This window comes from Penicillium solitum (genome assembly GCF_028829755.1).
Source record: "Penicillium solitum strain IBT 25940 chromosome Unknown utg000001l_segment0_segment0, whole genome shotgun sequence".
Classification (NCBI taxonomy): domain Eukaryota; kingdom Fungi; phylum Ascomycota; class Eurotiomycetes; order Eurotiales; family Aspergillaceae; genus Penicillium; species Penicillium solitum.
Genome location: NW_027072121.1, coordinates 6,056,820 through 6,073,493, shown reverse-complemented (window position 1 = coordinate 6,073,493; position 16,674 = coordinate 6,056,820). Strand labels below are relative to the sequence as shown.

Here is a 16,674-nt window from a genome sequence, read left to right as displayed (position 1 = left end):
TTGTAACTTCCCCGCTTTCACACCAATACCTAGGTACCTCGTCGATGCACATGCACATCAACCGTGGATTTTTTTACGAGTTTAGTAAAAATTCTTCACGTTCATTACACACCTAGACATTCGTTCTCACCAATCAACCGTGAGTGTGATGACACCTGGCGAATAGGAATAGGGTTCTTTCGTAATATCTCCAGGTAATATCTCCAACGTACAGTCTCCTGCTGGGACAGAAGCAACGTCAACTCGAGATGCCGAAACCCTATAGCTGATCTCCACAGCGATGCCCAACATAAGCGGGGGGCGGGCCTCAGGCCAGGAAAACATTATCGGCCAGATCCCGAGAAGACAGAGGAAGAGGAAGAGGTAAAGAGTTAGCCAACGGATTTAGTTACCTATTACCTTGATAAGTAAGGTTTGGGCCCCCTCACTTCTTCAGGGATGATTTTGGGTCCGTTTTTTTTAATATCGATATGTCAATTGTTAATTTATTATGGATCTCTGTCAGTTTGATCGACATTTGACATGTGATGTCTCAATAGGAGGAATTGAAGTCTTGTGTGGATTGCAGAATAATTATGCTTGGAGTAGAGTACTCCGTAGGCGACTCGTGAGATACAATAATATAATAGATGAATATATAAAGTAGCCCCCTCCCCCGAAAAAAATAAAAATAAAATAAAATATACCCAATTCCCCCTTAAATTTCCAATCATACGATGCTCAGATCTTGTGCGAATCTTGCGCTAGCATGGGTCTATAAAAGTAGGGCAGCCAATGATCTAAATTAGGGCGCTGCACGGTAATTTCCAGGGCTCGACGGTGAGAGAGGTCACACAATTAAATGTCGTTCTACTCCGTACCTTCAGGGCTATCTACTACTCTGTACTCCGTGTGTTTGAGATGGATTAAGACGCATTTTTGGGACAAAACAGCATATACTCCGTAGGACTCCATAATACTCCATAATACTCCGTACCAAGTAAGACATCTGAGTTGATCGACCCAGATCCGGGATATGTCAGACAGCTAGCCCCAATTTTCCCTTTCGCGTCATTATCAATGTGGAGGAAATAACGGCGGAAAATTCAGCCAACCAGAATCCCTGTTTGCACCGCCAATAATATAGGTACTTTGGGCTCCGAGATGATTTTCACCGGCCTTCCGGAACGTACCTATCACCTCTCTTACACAGCTTTGGACGGTGTGCTCCGTACTCCGGACTTCGTACAACATAGTAGAGAGAAATAAGTGATGAGTAGCAATAAAGTGCATACAGTACATGTAGGGAGAGAGTCTGAGATAGAAAATCAAAATAAAACAGCGGTAAAAGGGGCTCTACCTAGGTACTACCTAGGTATGGAATGGCCCCAGCGTTCCCAGAGAGTGCCCACTGTGTTCTTCCGCTGTGTCGGGTCAACTCCACAAAAACAAGAGCTGTCCGATTTCTTCCCTTTTTTTTTCTTTTCTTTTCTTTTCTTTCTTTTTTCTAAAAAAGCCCTTCTGACCTCATCAGTCATGTATTATTTTGTATGATTTTACCCTGATTTCTTCCAGTGGTACAAACCCTGGCCCCGTCGCGACGGGAGCATTTCGCGTTCTTATAGCTTTCGCGCCATGGAGCCCTTTCCTCCACCCATCGACCCTTCAGAGTTCAAGGATGCCTTTCTGGGCCCGCAGGTTCAAATCAATGAACTTCCACCCTCAAACCGGATGTCTAGTGGAGGCCACCAGAATCCAATCTCGAATCTTCGCCGTGTCAATACTGTAGCCCAGGGCAGCAACGTCAAGCGGAATCTAGAGTTGAAGGCAGCACGCGAGAGAACAGCAACGGGAATAAACGCCAAGGATAGCCATGAGCTCCTACAACAGAACAAGCTCCAGCGGTCCCAAACACATCGTGGCCCACTAGAGGCGCGTTCACCCGGGAGGAAGGCCGGCCATTTCACCGTGAGAAGTGTCGGCCAAAATGGCAAAATCTTTCTCAGGTACACCAGTCGATCCATAATCCCTCGTGCTATGTCACATACTGTGCAGCCTGCTGATAGTAAGATCATTTCAATAACTTAGGCCGATTGCCAATCCGTCCCAGAAAAGCCCACAGCCCGCATCTTTCTCTCCAGTCGATACCGCGAAACCCAGTCACCTTCAGCCGCAGAGTCATGCACATACCCGCGAGGACCCAAATCCATTCAGGTGGTCGAGCTCGCAGCTCTCTGAGTTACGTCCGCGCGAACAGCCCGAATATCCCGAGCCCGCCCTCGCCGTGTCTCCTGCCCCCGAACTCTCGAGTCAGCACCGCACAAGACCCATCTCGTTTTCGACAATATCGGAGCAGCAATCGATAACCGGTGCTGGGAGGCGTGGGGAGCTGCGGATAGTGATCGATAGATCTGAAGACCGCCCCAAGTCTGCACGTGAGAATTCGACACCAGCCTTGGAGGTTCCTATCCCGCGTTATCGGCTTGGGTCGCCGCAGTTCAACGCTGAAGGCAGTGCAATTATGCAGAGTTCTGTCTATACGCGAACCTCGATGTCGGATAACTTTCGGAATTCAACGCTGCTTGGGGGCATGGCTGACCCACTGCCGGGACTCCATATTCCATATCCTCGAGACTCTTTCTCGCGGAATCGGCCATCTTTTGCGATCTCGATGTTCTCGGGCACCGCGGCAGCTATGGATATGAACCGAGCTTCACTGGCCCCGAGGAACTCCATGGTCTATGAATTGAAAGAGCCGGTTGAGCCATCCATCTACGAAACGCTGGTGTATGATATGGATGATGGGTCTGTTGTCCGGTATATTACGGGGACAAAGGATATCAGTGCTGCCACACCTACCCGAATCGTTGCGCAAATTTCCTCCGAGTCATTCATGGACTATGAGCTGGTATCGGACTTCTTTCTTACCTTCCGTTCGTACCTATCCACAACACACCTTTTGGCTCTTCTTCTTGCGCGATTAAAGTGGGCAATCAACCGTCTACAAGATGATGGACGCATTATTAGGATTCGCACATTTGCGGCTTTGCGACATTGGATTCTCAATTATTTCGTCGACGACTTTGTTACGAATTACGAGCTTCGAACCCGCTTCTGTGAGACAATCAACAAACTATATTCAGAGGTCAGGTCTCGACAAAATGGCGGCACGAGCGATCGAAAGATTCTCATCGACTTGAAGCGTTGCTGGAACGGCAAATGTTCAGTTTACTGGTCTTCCCCCGACTTGTCTCGCGCCTATAACGACCCAGAGATCTCAATTGTACCTGGAGATGTTCAGATTGAGTTACCTAAAGCCGAGGAACTGCAGCAAATCGCCCCTACTCATGGCATGACGCCCCGTGCAGACACCACCTTTCGCGAAAGCCTTCCTTTCCCCATACAGCATGATCGAAATGACTCTGCAGCAACCACACAAAGCATTCCACTCTCTGCCAAGAGCGAGCAAAGCGTAATGGCGCTCTCGTGTTCATTGCCCCCCAAATCCCCGAGGCGCTTCTCCATGTCTGCCTCGAAAGGCAAGGCGCCCCGTCCTGTGGTATTAGGTCTCCCAAAATCCAAGTCCCCGTCCAGGACTCATGAAACACCTGGGTCACCCGTATCTCCCATGGTGTCGCGGCACCCATACCACAGCCATAGCCATAAACGAAGTGGAAGCTTCTCGGACTCGGTACGAGATGATCGACTACCGATGTTTGCGATAGAGCCTGAAACGGGACCCGCACCACAGGAGATGCTCGATCCCGTCAGTTTAATACGGGGGGAGCTGTATCCTCCTGCAGAGTCGTACATGACAATGATGGCGCCGGAATCCCCTCCCCTTCCTCCGCCGTTGAAGAATCCGAATCCAGATCGTCGGAGTACACCGGAGGTGCCTAAATCATCCCCTAACTCCGGTATGAGAACAATAATTGGCTCAATCAAACGAGCATTGCACACGAGGAATGGTGGACAGAGCGTCTCTGCTCGCATTGCCAATTCCCACGAGGCTATTTCATTGCCTTCCCGCGGGAAGACATCCGCAATGCCAATTGGATTGGCTTTCGGATCTGAGTTCTACCGCGAAAGGAAGATGGCTGCTATTCCCAAATATCCAGGTCGGATTGATGTACTGTGTGATGAGGTCCTCAAACAATATCGCTTGGCCATGAACCAGGAAGGAACGAAAGACCAACCTCAGCCTCCAGCTGCGTCTGACTTCCATCAAGCGACTCTTCAGGAGCCGGCATCTAACAATTCTGAAGTTTTACCGATGCAAACCCCCCATTCCGACCCCAAACTCAGGAGCGGTATCACCATGGGCAGCGAATCAATTATCATTGTCGACGATACCGGGTTCGAAATGCCCTTGATGTCAGGGGCAGCACAAGAACCAGTACCAATCGCTGATGATAATCCCCATGAAGTGCCGGAACTCGAAGTACCCGATGACGCCTCAACGCAATCGATACCCGTGGAGGGAGAATATCTTCGGCCGGTCTGCTACAATGCCGACGAACCAGAATCGGCTGCTCAGTCAAACGTATTCTACCCGCTTCGCCCCGTCACGCCGCAGAGATCGTCCTCGGTCGAACGCGAATCGGCGCCTCTAAAGAAGAAGAAGAATTCTCTATCCCTCCGACTCAGAAAGTACGCGTCCTTCCAAAGCGGGATCTCGAGACAGCGGTTTTCGATGAGCAGCGAGACGGCTCGATCCACTGTCGACTCCTATGCGATGCAAGATCAAAACAACAAACAGTCAGGACCGGTTCTTCGTAGGCGCCGAGGTGGAAACCTCCGTCAAATGCAGACTGGAGACGAGACCGAGCCTCCGTCCTGTCGTGGCTCGTTCGCGTCTTGGGATGGCTCAGTTGCGAACGAAACGGCCCCCTCTGATGGCGGCGCCTCAAGACCTCCTTCAACGTTGATCCCTCCAAATCCCCGGTACTCACTTATTCAGGCGCGCACTTCCCGGCAAATTAGGCGTTCTTTCGAGTCGGTCATTGCGAAGTTTGCACAGATTCCCGATGACGACGACGGTGGTATTGAGTCAACGCTGTTGAAGCTGGAAGGAAAGTGGGATGGACCACCCAGTGCCCGTCCAGACTCTTCGTCTACACAGGCAGAGGGGTCTCACTCTCACCGAGAGCAGCCTTTGGTCCCGAATGGCGCCGAAATTACCAGACCTGGGTGGGATGTTCTCTCTCGCAGACGACAGACGGACAAGTCTGCGTATTCCACGGTTGGGGGTCGATTGGCGCCACCTAGACCTTACTCTGATTCTGTTACTGAGTCCGAGGAGTCTTATAACTCTATCCCCCTTCTTGAAAGAGGATTGACCGATGAGTCCATGAAATGGCAGCCTACAAGCCAGCCACTCCAATATGACCCGCACGGTGCTCCGCTCACCCTTGTATCAAGCTATGAAACATCTGAACTTGCCTCATCACACCCCTCAATTCAAATTGTGCACGAAACCGACAGCATGCGTCGCATTCCTCGTGGCGCAACCATCCCGGTCTCGTCTACTCATGCTGCTGGTCAGGTTACTCCGAAGCGCTTATCCGCTCTGTCTTCTGAGATATCGGTCGACCTGATTGATCCGCATGAAGCTATCGGTGCAAGGATTTCGACAGAAACCCGCTGCCTTGGTTCATCAACTGTTGAGATCCAGTCTCAGCCTCTAGCGCAACCTCCCTCCCCGCCAATGACCATCCAACATCCGGGATCTTTCACTTCCTATCCTTCGCCGTTGAATACAGTCTTGTTCCAGGCCCAGCCCCTTACGCCCGACACATCCCCGCGACACAAAGAAATGGGAAATTCTGCTTCGCGTCCTCTAAACATACAGCAAGTTTCGAGTGACGTGCTGTTCAATTCGGAAAACAATCGTTCCGACCAGAACCCCATCATGAACCTCTTACCCGACCATGTTCCCTTTATCCTATCATGTGAATCTCAGGTCCTCGCACACCAACTGACATTAATCGAAATGGCCGCCCTGAGCGAAGTCGACTGGCGAGATCTCGTCGATATGAAATGGAGCAGTGCCTGCCCATTAGTCACAAACTGGGTCCAGTTCCTGACATGCGAGGAACGCAAAGGTATCGATTTGGTCGTCGGCCGCTTCAACCTTATGGTCAAATGGATCCTTTCGGAGATTGTCTTGACCCGTGACATTGATGAGCGGGCCCGCACAATTATCAAATACATCCATACAGCTGCGCATGCACGCCGCATCTGCAATTACGCCACGATGCTCCAGATCGCTATTGCTTTGTCTTCGTCTGATTGCTCCCGGCTACAAAGTACGTGGCAGTTGATTTCGATTGAGGATAAGCGGCTGTTCAAAGATATGGAGTGCCTAATTCAGCCGGTGCGCAATTTCAATGATTTACGTGTCGAGATGGAGACAGCCAACTTGCAAGAAGGCTGTATTCCCTTCATCGGTGAGTTTAGAACCCGTTTGCTTGAATATCGCGCTAGACCATGTTTGCTAATTCTTTCCGCCCTTCTTTCCAGGCCTTTATGTCCATGACCTCACTTATAATGCACAAAAACCCGCACAGGTTAACAGCACCAATGGCGGTCTACTTGTCAACTTCGAGCGCTATCGCACTGCAGCACGAATCGTTAAGAGCCTCCTCCGTCTCATTGACGCCAGTACAAAATACAAGTTTGAGCCCGTGCAGGGCATCATCGAACGGTGCTTGTGGATTGCTTGTCTCCCCGAAGACGAAATACAATCCCGGAGCAAAGCACTTGAATAATCTCTCGTTTCTCACCCTCACTTTCCTTGGTCCTTTTGGTTGCATCTCTATATCCATTTTTGTACTACAACCTTGACATCCGTGATTGGATAGTTTATACCCCCTTTCCTGAGGCTGCTTTGTCCCTCTACCATTTTGTACCGATACTTGCATCTGGTTAATACCTTTCGTTTTGGAATTCCTTTTTTTTTTGTCTTGTTGGTGCCGGACCGGGCTGTCCATATGAATGGAGACGTCTGTTTGGACCTACCATTCCATAATGACAACAAGCCTTGTACATACCTTGGCCATCTCAGCTATGTCGCATTTAAACTTGTCGGCATTCAAACATTTTGGGAACCCCCGGGCGCCGCTGCCATTGCCAATCCGTTAGAGTCGCTTACGCGGTTCAAGGTTCGCTCTCTACCTAGCGTCCCTATTGATTTTTTTTTATATATATACCTACCAGCCTATAATGACAGCAATTATCATGCACATTCTGGTCATTCCCAATCTGTCAGAGTCGCTTACGCCGTTCACGGTTTACTCTCTAGCGTCGTCATTATTTTCTTTTATATCTATTTTGTTGTTTTGTTTTGTTATCTCGGGATCACATGCCTATACTTCGTGGGGATTTGGGCGTTCCTTTTTGATTTAAATATCATATGCCTCCTTTATGGATAGCAATATATTTAGAGCTCTGCAGATGAAAGGTACCTACATACCTATTCCCCCAGATTCTTCCCTATTTATCATGTCCTTCGCCCTAGCTGACACTATCAATTAAGATGTATATCAATATAAAGTCAGTAACGGATTTTAGTATCATATGATGTTGTATGGATGGGAAATAGGATTTGAAAGGGAATATTTTTGGCAGTGAATAGGGGGTTGCTACCTACATATTAGTAGAAGAAATAAAGATTCCAACCAAAACAAAAGATAAGAGCAACCTACCAAGTTATTTGCCTTCGTTGGCTTCACACCTTAGTACCATACACCCCAACATTTGACATCACGAAGGAATTACAAAGCTGCGTCATATCTCCCCGAGGTCTTCGGGGCCGCATCGCGGGAGCTGGTCCAGGAACGGAACACCAAATCCACCACCCACTCATCACCACCACCTCCCTCCAATACCCAATTTCCACGCGTGGAGGGTACCCTCCTTAGAGAACATATACCCAGAGAGGGTTCTTCGATCTCCTCCCAAATTTAAACCTTTTGATGTCCCGCCACAACTCTACCGGATAGCCTGCCCGCCACGATGGACATGACCGAACCGCGGCGCGGGGCTTCAGAGGACCCCATCGACTCCAATGACTACAGCGACCACAGCCCCGCGTCATTCCATGAAGCTAAACAGGAACTCCCAGATGACTTACCCAAATCACTGGACGATCGTCGCTCCGTCCCGGTCTTCCAGCCGGAGACTGAGATGTACGATGCTTGGCAAGGTGAGTGCTCTTGTGTCCGCGGAACTATTTCCTCATTTCCCCGATGCGGGAGATCGAACTATTCTCCCTTGAACACTTACATGCTGGAAAATTTACCGGCTATATTAGGGGTTCAAGCATTAAGGTCTAATCGTTGAACAGGTCAATCACAATACCTGACCGCGCCAGTCGCCGCAAAACCCTTATCCTTCAGCCTAGCCCTCGACGATCATTCGCACGACAATGAGCACGAACTGCGGGCTCACTATGGGCGCGATATTGAAGATAGTGACGCACGGCTGATGGAGATGCTTGCTGCCCAAGCTGCCCATCGGGAGGTGGATTCGCTTACCGCAGACGAAGAGACAATTGCCGCCGACGAGAAATTGACCGATGACGAGAAGCGCGATATACTACAAAAGAGCTTGAACATGGCGGCCAGTAATGGCGATGTGGAGCGCGTGCGGAAACTGGTCCAGGGCCAGGCGAGGACCTACGTCGATGTCAATAAGCCCGATGAGGAGGGGACTGTGCCGTTGATCTATGCTAGTTGTTTTGTCGGTTTCTCTATATGCATAGTATTGACGCGAGGCTGACGGTTTATAACAGGGTCACCAAGAAGTCGTTTCTGCGCTCATTGTCGCCGGTGCCCTCGTCGACAGGCAGGATCGGAACCAGTGGAGCGCTTTGATGTGGGCCATGACCAACAGACACAAAACGATAGCGAAGATTCTTCTTGATAACGGTGCATCACCGGATATCAAGTCGTCGTCCGGTGGTAGGGCTTTTGATTTCGCTCAGCCCGGTAGTGAGATTTCTGAATATTTGCATGAAAATGGTTACAGCTTTGGCTCTGGTAATATTGATGATGACTTCTATGACGCTGGATTGGCGCATGGTCGTTTCGAAGAAGAGCTAGCGGAGAGCGAGATGAAGCGTCGAATGATGATGGAAGAGAGCGCAATCAATCTGGAAGTTGATTTGTCCAGTCTAGGACTTGACGAGAAATTCGAGGTCAGTTTATGTCATGAAAATAAGGTTTCGACCTTGACTGATTTGAGTTCTTTAATCCCATAGCCGTCCGATGAAGATGAGCTCGAGGAAGATCAGCAGGAATTTGTCTGGGACAAGTGTCTGAATGATCAGATGTTTGTCTTCCAGGATCATGAGCTGGAGCGCATTTTGGATATCATCATCACCAACATGACTCCCCAGCGGTCTCCTTCCCAAAAGCCAGTGCCTGCAAATCTTCTCTTCCTCAGCGCGCGTTACGCGCACTATCATGCCAGCCCCGAGCTGCTCACAACCCTGCTATCATCTGCAATGGAGAAGATTAATGACGTTGTAGAACGTTACCAGTGGGACATGACAATGCAAGCCTTTTGGCTGTCAAATGCCACGCTTCTGCTTCATTACCTGAAGAAGGATGGGGGCTTAGTGGAATCTACCGTTGAGTTCCAGCTCCATCTAGCGGAGCTGATCAACGAGATATTCGTTCTCGTTATTCGTGACGCCGAGCGCCGAATGAACAAAGTCTTGGATGCGGCAATGCTGGACCATGAAACCATCCCTGGACTGGAAGATATTGCCTTCCAAAACGAGTGGAAGTTGTTCCGCAAAAATAAAAGCAAAAACCCCGAGCCTGACGAGAAGCGATTCCGGCCTCCATCGCCGCGGCGACGAGCACAAATCTCGCCTCGGAATATCACTTCTTTACTATCATCGACCCTCTTTGTACTTGATCTCTACGATGTTCACTCGGTGATCACGACCCAGGTCCTCTCCCAACTTCTCTACTGGCTCAGTGCCGAGGTATTTAACCGAATCATGAGCACGAAACGTTACTTAGCGCGCACAAAGGCGATGCAGATCCGCATGAACGTTTCATCATTAGAGGATTGGGCACGCACGAACAATCGTGTGCCAGAACATTACGAAAATGGATCTACAAACAGCACCGGAGAGTCTACAATTGACGCCGCTCGTCGACATTTAGCCCCGGTCATTCAACTCCTCCAATGGCTGCAATGCTTCTCGTCGCTCGGCGATGACCACGAATCTCTCGTAACAACCCTGCTCCAACTCCAACAACTCACCCCCGCCCAGCTCCTACATGCAGTCAAGTCATACCGCCCAGAAGTAGGCGAGAAAGGCCTGACTAAGCAAGCAATGAAATTCCTTCTCGACATGCAAAATGACCCCGAAGTTCTATACCGCGAGCAACTGGAAATTCAAGAAGAGAAGGCAAAGGTAGAAGCTGGACTAGGGTCCCAAGCAGCAGCAGATACCCGTCCAAAGACACCATCCAAGGACCAGCCCTCCGCAGCACCCACGTCTCCTGACACTGGACTATCCCCAGGCTCCGTTGGTGTATCGTCCCGACGTACAAGCATGGTCGCCGCCAAAAACGAAGAGCGCCCCGGTAGCGGCAATAGTGTCTTCCTCGACCCAACCCTCTTCCTCCCCTTCTCCCTTCCAACCAGTACAGATATGCTGGTCAGCTACGGCGCCGGCTTTGGTGGCACGAACCGCGAACGAGCTCGCAAGTACATTCCCACAGTCCCGCCCGAAGTCCTGAGTCGGTTCGATCGCGGCGATGTATAAAACAAAACAGGCATTATGACTGCCTTTTTCTTCACTTTCCCTCCAGCATTCTAGCATGGACTTTTGATGGTGCGACCTGCCACCTTTGCTGGGATATCGTCGTTCGGGTACGCACGAGTGCGGGCTCGAGGTGGTGAGATAAAGATGGCGAATGCAGCGATAGGATACCCTTTGTGCCCTTTTTCTTTTTTTTGCATGGGGGATATCTAGATGTGGCTTCCATGTGGGCATCTGCCGATGCGCCGAGTATATATTTTAAATGAATTTCGTCTACGTGACAGCTCAAGCGTTGGCCACCTTAGCCAATGGATGTTCTCGGCCTGAACGGGTTTAGTGGTTAGTGTAGACATTCAGCAGTGCCTCGAAATGGTCATAGTATATGCGTCGAATTGTGGACTGTTGAGCAGAGAGCGGGCATGGTGCATTTGGAGGTGGGGACGTCGCTCCTTCGAGAACTATAGAAAGATGGCTCCAATTACCTCGTAATAGACTCTCAATTGGAAAGAACACGAGAAGAGCTGAATACCGATGAAGGCATGCGAATGACATTATGTGGTTCGTCATATTGCATTTGATATATTCGCTCACAGGGTTTAATCAGCCTATTAAGCTCGCTCATACCGATTATCTTTCTGGGAGTTATAAAAGAAAAGGCATACCGTATGTACATATGTAGTGATCTAGGAGTTTCAGCATTTCTACATAAAGCCCGGCATTGGGATATCCCAATGAGGTAACCGCATGCCCTAAACTCTGTGTAGTTTCCTAGTTGGGATTCTCTGTATCTCTCCTCCCACCCCCTGCCTCTCCACCAGACGTCTTTGCATAACCTTCATGAGATCCAACTCGTGGGTCTTCCTGTCATCCCCCGTGTTTATGCAATTCAAAGGCGTTGTTGCCCTGCTGTCAACATGAAGCGCACCTCAACCCCCTCCAAGCGCACGAACGGTATTAAGGAACCCCATGAGCCTGCCAAAACAAAGACTCAATCTCTCCCACAATTAGTACTGTGGCCTTCAATAGAGGAATCCCCGCCGACCCCCAATCACACAATGAGCCCACCCCAGCATCTGGTCCCGCCATCCGGGCACAACGACCTGCCATCTCCACTGACAATGTCGACTCCCCTCACAGAGGACATGAAGATGCGGTTGCACGCCAAAATTGAAGAAGACCGGCGCAAGCAGGAGGAAGAAAAAACACACCAGGCTAGTTTGGTACTGGAACAGCGGCACATCGAGCAGTCAATACTGTCGGATGCCCTGCGCGCCGGTGTCCCACCGAACTTAGTCCCGCTAATCTTCAACGGCATCTACGCCACCGGTGCTAATCTTCAACTGGCGGCCAAACTGCAGAATCAGTGGTCTGCGCCGGCTTCCCAATCTGCTGCACCCCCTGTGGTGCCCCGACAGCAAAATAATTCGGCCCTGGTGTCGCCTACAAAGCCCCCAGTTGCACCCCACCCGCCTCAGCAGAGTCATAAACAGCCACCTCGAGCACATGCTACTGAGTTGACACCGACGGCCACAAAGCATCTGCCGGAAAGGTGCCAACGTGAGTGGTCGGAAGCCACATCCACTTTACATCGAGACCGAGTGATCAGATCTGAGCGAGAGCAACTGAGGCGCAAACTGAAATCCCAGAAGGTAGAGTTCGCTGACAAGGACCTGTTGGATACAGCCTTTGAACACACCTTTCCCGTTACGAGCTCTATGATTGAGGCCTTATCCCCTCGACATTTGGCTGATCCTCCCAATAAGGCCTCTGGGACGCGGGAAAAACGACAGCAACCACCTCAGAAATCTCATACAAGGCCTTCGCAAGAATCGGGGCAGCCGCAGTCCCAATTAAAACCCCAACATGAACCACAAATGGCGCCGGGAAATCCTGGCGGTGTCTCAGATGCCTCGTCTCACGTTCATCCACAGCAAACGAACTCACCTAGCCCGAAGCGAAAGAACCAGAACTCACACGAGAGAGTCCCTCCACCTAAATATCGTCGGCAAGAGACAGTGTGCGGTCAACAAGACGCATTCAATGACTCACAGCTTGCTCAGGGGCAACAGCAGCGCGATTTATCTAGCTCCCACGAATCCCGTACCTGCGATGGTGGTTCTTCCGAGCAACCATCGGAGTCAACACCGGTTGCAGTAGAAAATTCGAGAGAAACTGCAACTGAAGACCTTCGGGAACAACCATCTCGTTCCCAGAGCACATCCGATGTCGATGCATCAGGCCCCGTCGGTCCAGACATCAAGTTGGAGTGATGCTTAACATTCTGCCACTTGTTTCTTTTTCTTTGCTTTCTGAATTCTATTCGATCATTCTTTCGGGCATTGAGCGTTGGTCTGCTTTCAATGTTCTTTACATGTGCATGCGGTTGTTTCGGAGTCCATTGGGCTAGATAGGTGTTTATGGGCGTTCACGGTGACGTTCGAGCGGATTGCATGCTCTAACCTCACCCCGAAGGACTTTTTTTTTTTTTTTTCAATTGCAAGGACACCAAATGTTGTTATTGTTATGTTGATACTGGAATTGGTTGGTCGATAGCATTACCCTCTGTTCTTGTTGATCGCTGAATCCTACATGCCAGGATTCACTAGCAGGCGTTGAAAGTATTGTTAGATCAATGGATCAGACTTGAACTTTACCACTCTCTCTCTCTCTGTAATCAGAGGCATCACTGAAAAATCATAATAAGAAGCGAAGTGAACACTTGGAGAGGGCCTCTTCCCTATTTGGGCATCTGTAATCCTTTTTGGGTGTTATTATATGCCTACATATTCGCCTTGGTAGGAAGTTGTAAGTAACAAAGAACAATTAGGAGTTAAAACAAAGTCCAAACTAAGCTAGAATATTCCCTATCACATACTACAATAGGCTACAATCATAAAAATAGATATAGAGTTATCAAACGAATCTCTTGGCGTGTCCAGTATGACATCGAAGTACGTCATCGCTAGCTAAATGACATGGCAATTGCCAATCCCTCGAAACCTGATTTTACAGGGGATTGACTTCCAAAGTAGAGTATATAAAGTACTCAGTTCCACTTGGAGCAGTCCATATTCAACTTCCTTCCATAAACCCATAAACCAAAACACTCCTCCTCAACATCCAATATGACGACCTTTATGCGCCTAAAGATCCCATTCCAGGCCCGATCCCCAATTACAGCTCTCTCTGCAGCACGCACTCAAACGCCTCGCACCTCCATATACCGAGGCTACGCGACCAAATCCTCAAATGACCCCGAGCAAGCAACAACCACAACCCACAAGCCAGACTCACCCAATCGCCCAATTCCCTCCAATAAAGCAAAGCCCACCCTTAACGAGGGAGAGCAGTCGCCTCTTTCAGACCAAGAGGGGAACCCGAAAAAGGATATTCCCGAGGACGTGAAGAAGCACAATCAGGATATGGAAGAGCGGTACGATAAGCCGTATAACTCCACTGGTGAAGATGGCACAGTTAAACCTGCTTTCAAGAGCTAGGTTCATTCCTTGTGTGGTGTCCTGCTGTCTTGGTGATACATATGGTGCTGGTTCATCATTCTTCTTTTGGGGCTTCTGGGTTTAGGCGCCTACTTCGGAGCTGTGGATGAATGGCTTCTGTACACCGAGATTCAATATTTTGATTTCTAGCTTTGTATTTTATGTTCTCTGAGTCTATTCATCAATTCTACAAGAATAGTTGACCACGTTGGTGGTCTGATCATGCCTTTTCACTGGTCGTTTCAGTAGTCGTTTTTATGACTTATGTTTAGATATTTCTCTCCCTTATTGCTGGTGTTGTAACTGGAGTATAGGCGTTAATACCGACTACATGAAATGTTGCAGAACGACACTTGAATGTAGAACTAGTGATATGTATAGTCAACCTTTGATATATACACTTACCCAATCGACAAGTGAAATCCTGAAAGTATTCAAGAAAATTGAGTACTTTCTAGTAGAATACTAACGGGCCGTGCCGCCTCGAGATATATAAACAAAAGCTAGTGGCGCGCTCGCTGCGATAACGCTGCTGAGGCTCGAGAAGGTGACTGGGTCAGGGTCTGCGGTGCCGAAAGCACAAGTTGGACGATTGGTAACATTCAGCTTGAGGTGCTCATTGTGGTCGTCGTTGAGGCGCTTGTTGGAATCCCCGAGATGTTCTGCCATGACGACCTAGATCTTTCGGACAATGAACAGTTGAGATTAGGCTACATCTACATCCAGCAAATTCATAGGAAGATGATTGATTGTTGCTCAATCTACCTATCTATGATGATGTACAAATCAAGGTAGTCCCCAGGCTTGTCCCAAAGCCAATATCCACCAAAGATAAAATCCTAAGCACATTGCCGCGAGCTAATATGATTGACGTTTCAAAGACAGCCATGCGTGTCGATCAACCAGATGTTGAAGTTTTTTTTTCCGGGTTTTTTTCTTTTTTTTCCGGCAGATTTGCTCCACAAATAGACCAGTTTGGGCATGTCGCCCTTTCGTGAGTATTGAATATGATCAATGTGTCGGAAAAGCAGATGTTGTTTTCCAATGTACCGTTCAGCTCGCAGGCAGCTTGCCCATATCACCCTTGCCGCCCTTGATCCATTCAGGGTCAACCAGGCGCTCGCGCTCCGCATACAATTGTTTGTAAGCACCACGAATGGTTCCATCACTGACATGTGCAACCTGGGAAATTTCCTTGGCAGACTTGCCGTGGCCCATAAGGAACGAAGCCATGTAGATGCAAGCTGCAACAATAGACAGCGGAGAACGTCCGGCTAAATCGCCCATGGCGGTGACGCGGTCTGACAAGGAGACGGAAACACTGGTGACCTGGTAAGGAAGGTCGAGAAGGTTGCAGAAACGATTGCAAAGGTCGCTTGGCTTGGTCGAAGTAGTCGCGTTGTAATCGCCAGCAAAGTCGTGAGTTTCGCCATTTTCCAAAGCAGCATTGTGGCGCTCCACATTCTGGGTAGTGAAAAACTTCTCCAGAGCCTTGTAGATGCGACCGATTTCCTTTCGGGTGACCTTGGTCACTGCGAAGATCTCGGTGAAGGTACGAGGAACCTTGCACTGACGGCATGCGATGAAGATGCAACCAGCAATAATGACCTCCTGTGACTTGCCCTTGAAGGCCTTGGCGTCGTCGACCATCTTGAAGAGATACTTGGCGGTATCGGCGACAGTCTTTTGGATGTTGAAACCGTCGCACAGAGCACCGATTTCCTTATAAGCTGCCAGAAGGGCCTTGTTGGCCTTTTCACCGGACTGCTTGTTTTGAGCGCGATACAGGTCGCGGGCACGGCCAGAGCCTCCACTTGCGATGGAAGTCTCTAGTTGAGCGCCGTTGAGTAGAGGGTTCGAAGCGTCTCCGACACGGGACGGGTCGTCATTATTTTGGTCGTCGTTGGAGAAGGTACGCCATTCCGAGTGCAAGTCGATCTCGCGGTCTGCGAGCACAAGTCCACAGGAACCGCAAACTGTCTCGTGGGAGTCGGGGAATTCCAGGTTGGGGGGATCCTCTTTGCATTCGGGGCAAACGAGATGAGCGGACAGGTTTTTTTTCCAAGGAGCCGCGACCTCAGGTTTCGCAAGAGCGGGGGTAGCCATATTTTGAGTTTTCAAGTAACTTGTGTATCGATTGCGGCAGCGTCTTGTGAGAGCTTTTGGCGCTATACGAGGCAGATTGTATTTCCGATTATAATAGCGAAGGAGAAGTGGCGAATACAGTTTGGCGGCTGTAGCGAGGAAAACGAAAGCGGGCCACTTGCGGAGGATCCCTCAGCAAGGGAAAAGGTCGATGAAAGAAAGCGAGTCGCTCAAGGCCACTGTTTTGCGCAGTGATGTTAGCTCAGCCCAAAGCAAATCCATTGTCTCTCATATCGCAACGTTATCTGGTCCTTGACCTCTTAACAA

The 16,674-nt window shown here is 49.5% G+C and overlaps 6 protein-coding genes across 6 annotated transcripts; 4 read left to right on the top strand and 2 right to left on the bottom strand.

The window, feature by feature from the left end:
* Positions 1-1,614: 1,614 nt before the first annotated feature.
* On the top strand, positions 1,615-6,749 carry N7455_002303 (mitotic regulator LTE1; the record flags this gene model as incomplete). The annotated part of the gene is made up of 3 exons (XM_040951973.2): positions 1,615-1,985; positions 2,068-6,428; positions 6,502-6,749. The coding sequence occupies 3 exons, from the start codon at positions 1,615-1,617 to the stop codon at positions 6,747-6,749; spliced, it is 4,980 nt and encodes a 1,659-aa protein (XP_040817822.2).
* Positions 6,750-7,995: 1,246 nt separating this feature from the next.
* Positions 7,996-10,768, top strand: N7455_002302 (uncharacterized protein; the record flags this gene model as incomplete). The annotated part of the gene is made up of 4 exons (XM_040951322.2): positions 7,996-8,185; positions 8,327-8,721; positions 8,774-9,178; positions 9,242-10,768. The coding sequence occupies 4 exons, from the start codon at positions 7,996-7,998 to the stop codon at positions 10,766-10,768; spliced, it is 2,517 nt and encodes an 838-aa protein (XP_040817780.2).
* Positions 10,769-11,679: 911 nt separating this feature from the next.
* Positions 11,680-13,035, top strand: N7455_002301 (uncharacterized protein; the record flags this gene model as incomplete). Its single annotated transcript, XM_040950970.2, has 1 exon — positions 11,680-13,035. One exon carries the CDS (start codon positions 11,680-11,682, stop codon positions 13,033-13,035), a length of 1,356 nt encoding a protein of 451 aa, XP_040817674.2.
* An 855-nt stretch (positions 13,036-13,890) lies between these two features.
* Positions 13,891-14,262, top strand: N7455_002300 (uncharacterized protein; the record flags this gene model as incomplete). The annotated part of the gene is made up of 1 exon (XM_040951397.2): positions 13,891-14,262. The coding sequence occupies one exon, from the start codon at positions 13,891-13,893 to the stop codon at positions 14,260-14,262; it is 372 nt and encodes a 123-aa protein (XP_040818377.2).
* Positions 14,263-14,727: 465 nt separating this feature from the next.
* Positions 14,728-14,931, bottom strand: N7455_002299 (uncharacterized protein; the record flags this gene model as incomplete). Its single annotated transcript, XM_040951118.2, has 1 exon — positions 14,728-14,931. One exon carries the CDS (start codon positions 14,929-14,931, stop codon positions 14,728-14,730), a length of 204 nt encoding a protein of 67 aa, XP_040817956.2.
* Positions 14,932-15,315: 384 nt separating this feature from the next.
* On the bottom strand, positions 15,316-16,368 carry N7455_002298 (transcription factor SUA7; the record flags this gene model as incomplete). Its single annotated transcript, XM_040951883.2, has 1 exon — positions 15,316-16,368. The coding sequence occupies one exon, from the start codon at positions 16,366-16,368 to the stop codon at positions 15,316-15,318; it is 1,053 nt and encodes a 350-aa protein (XP_040818244.1).
* Positions 16,369-16,674: the final 306 nt, after the last annotated feature.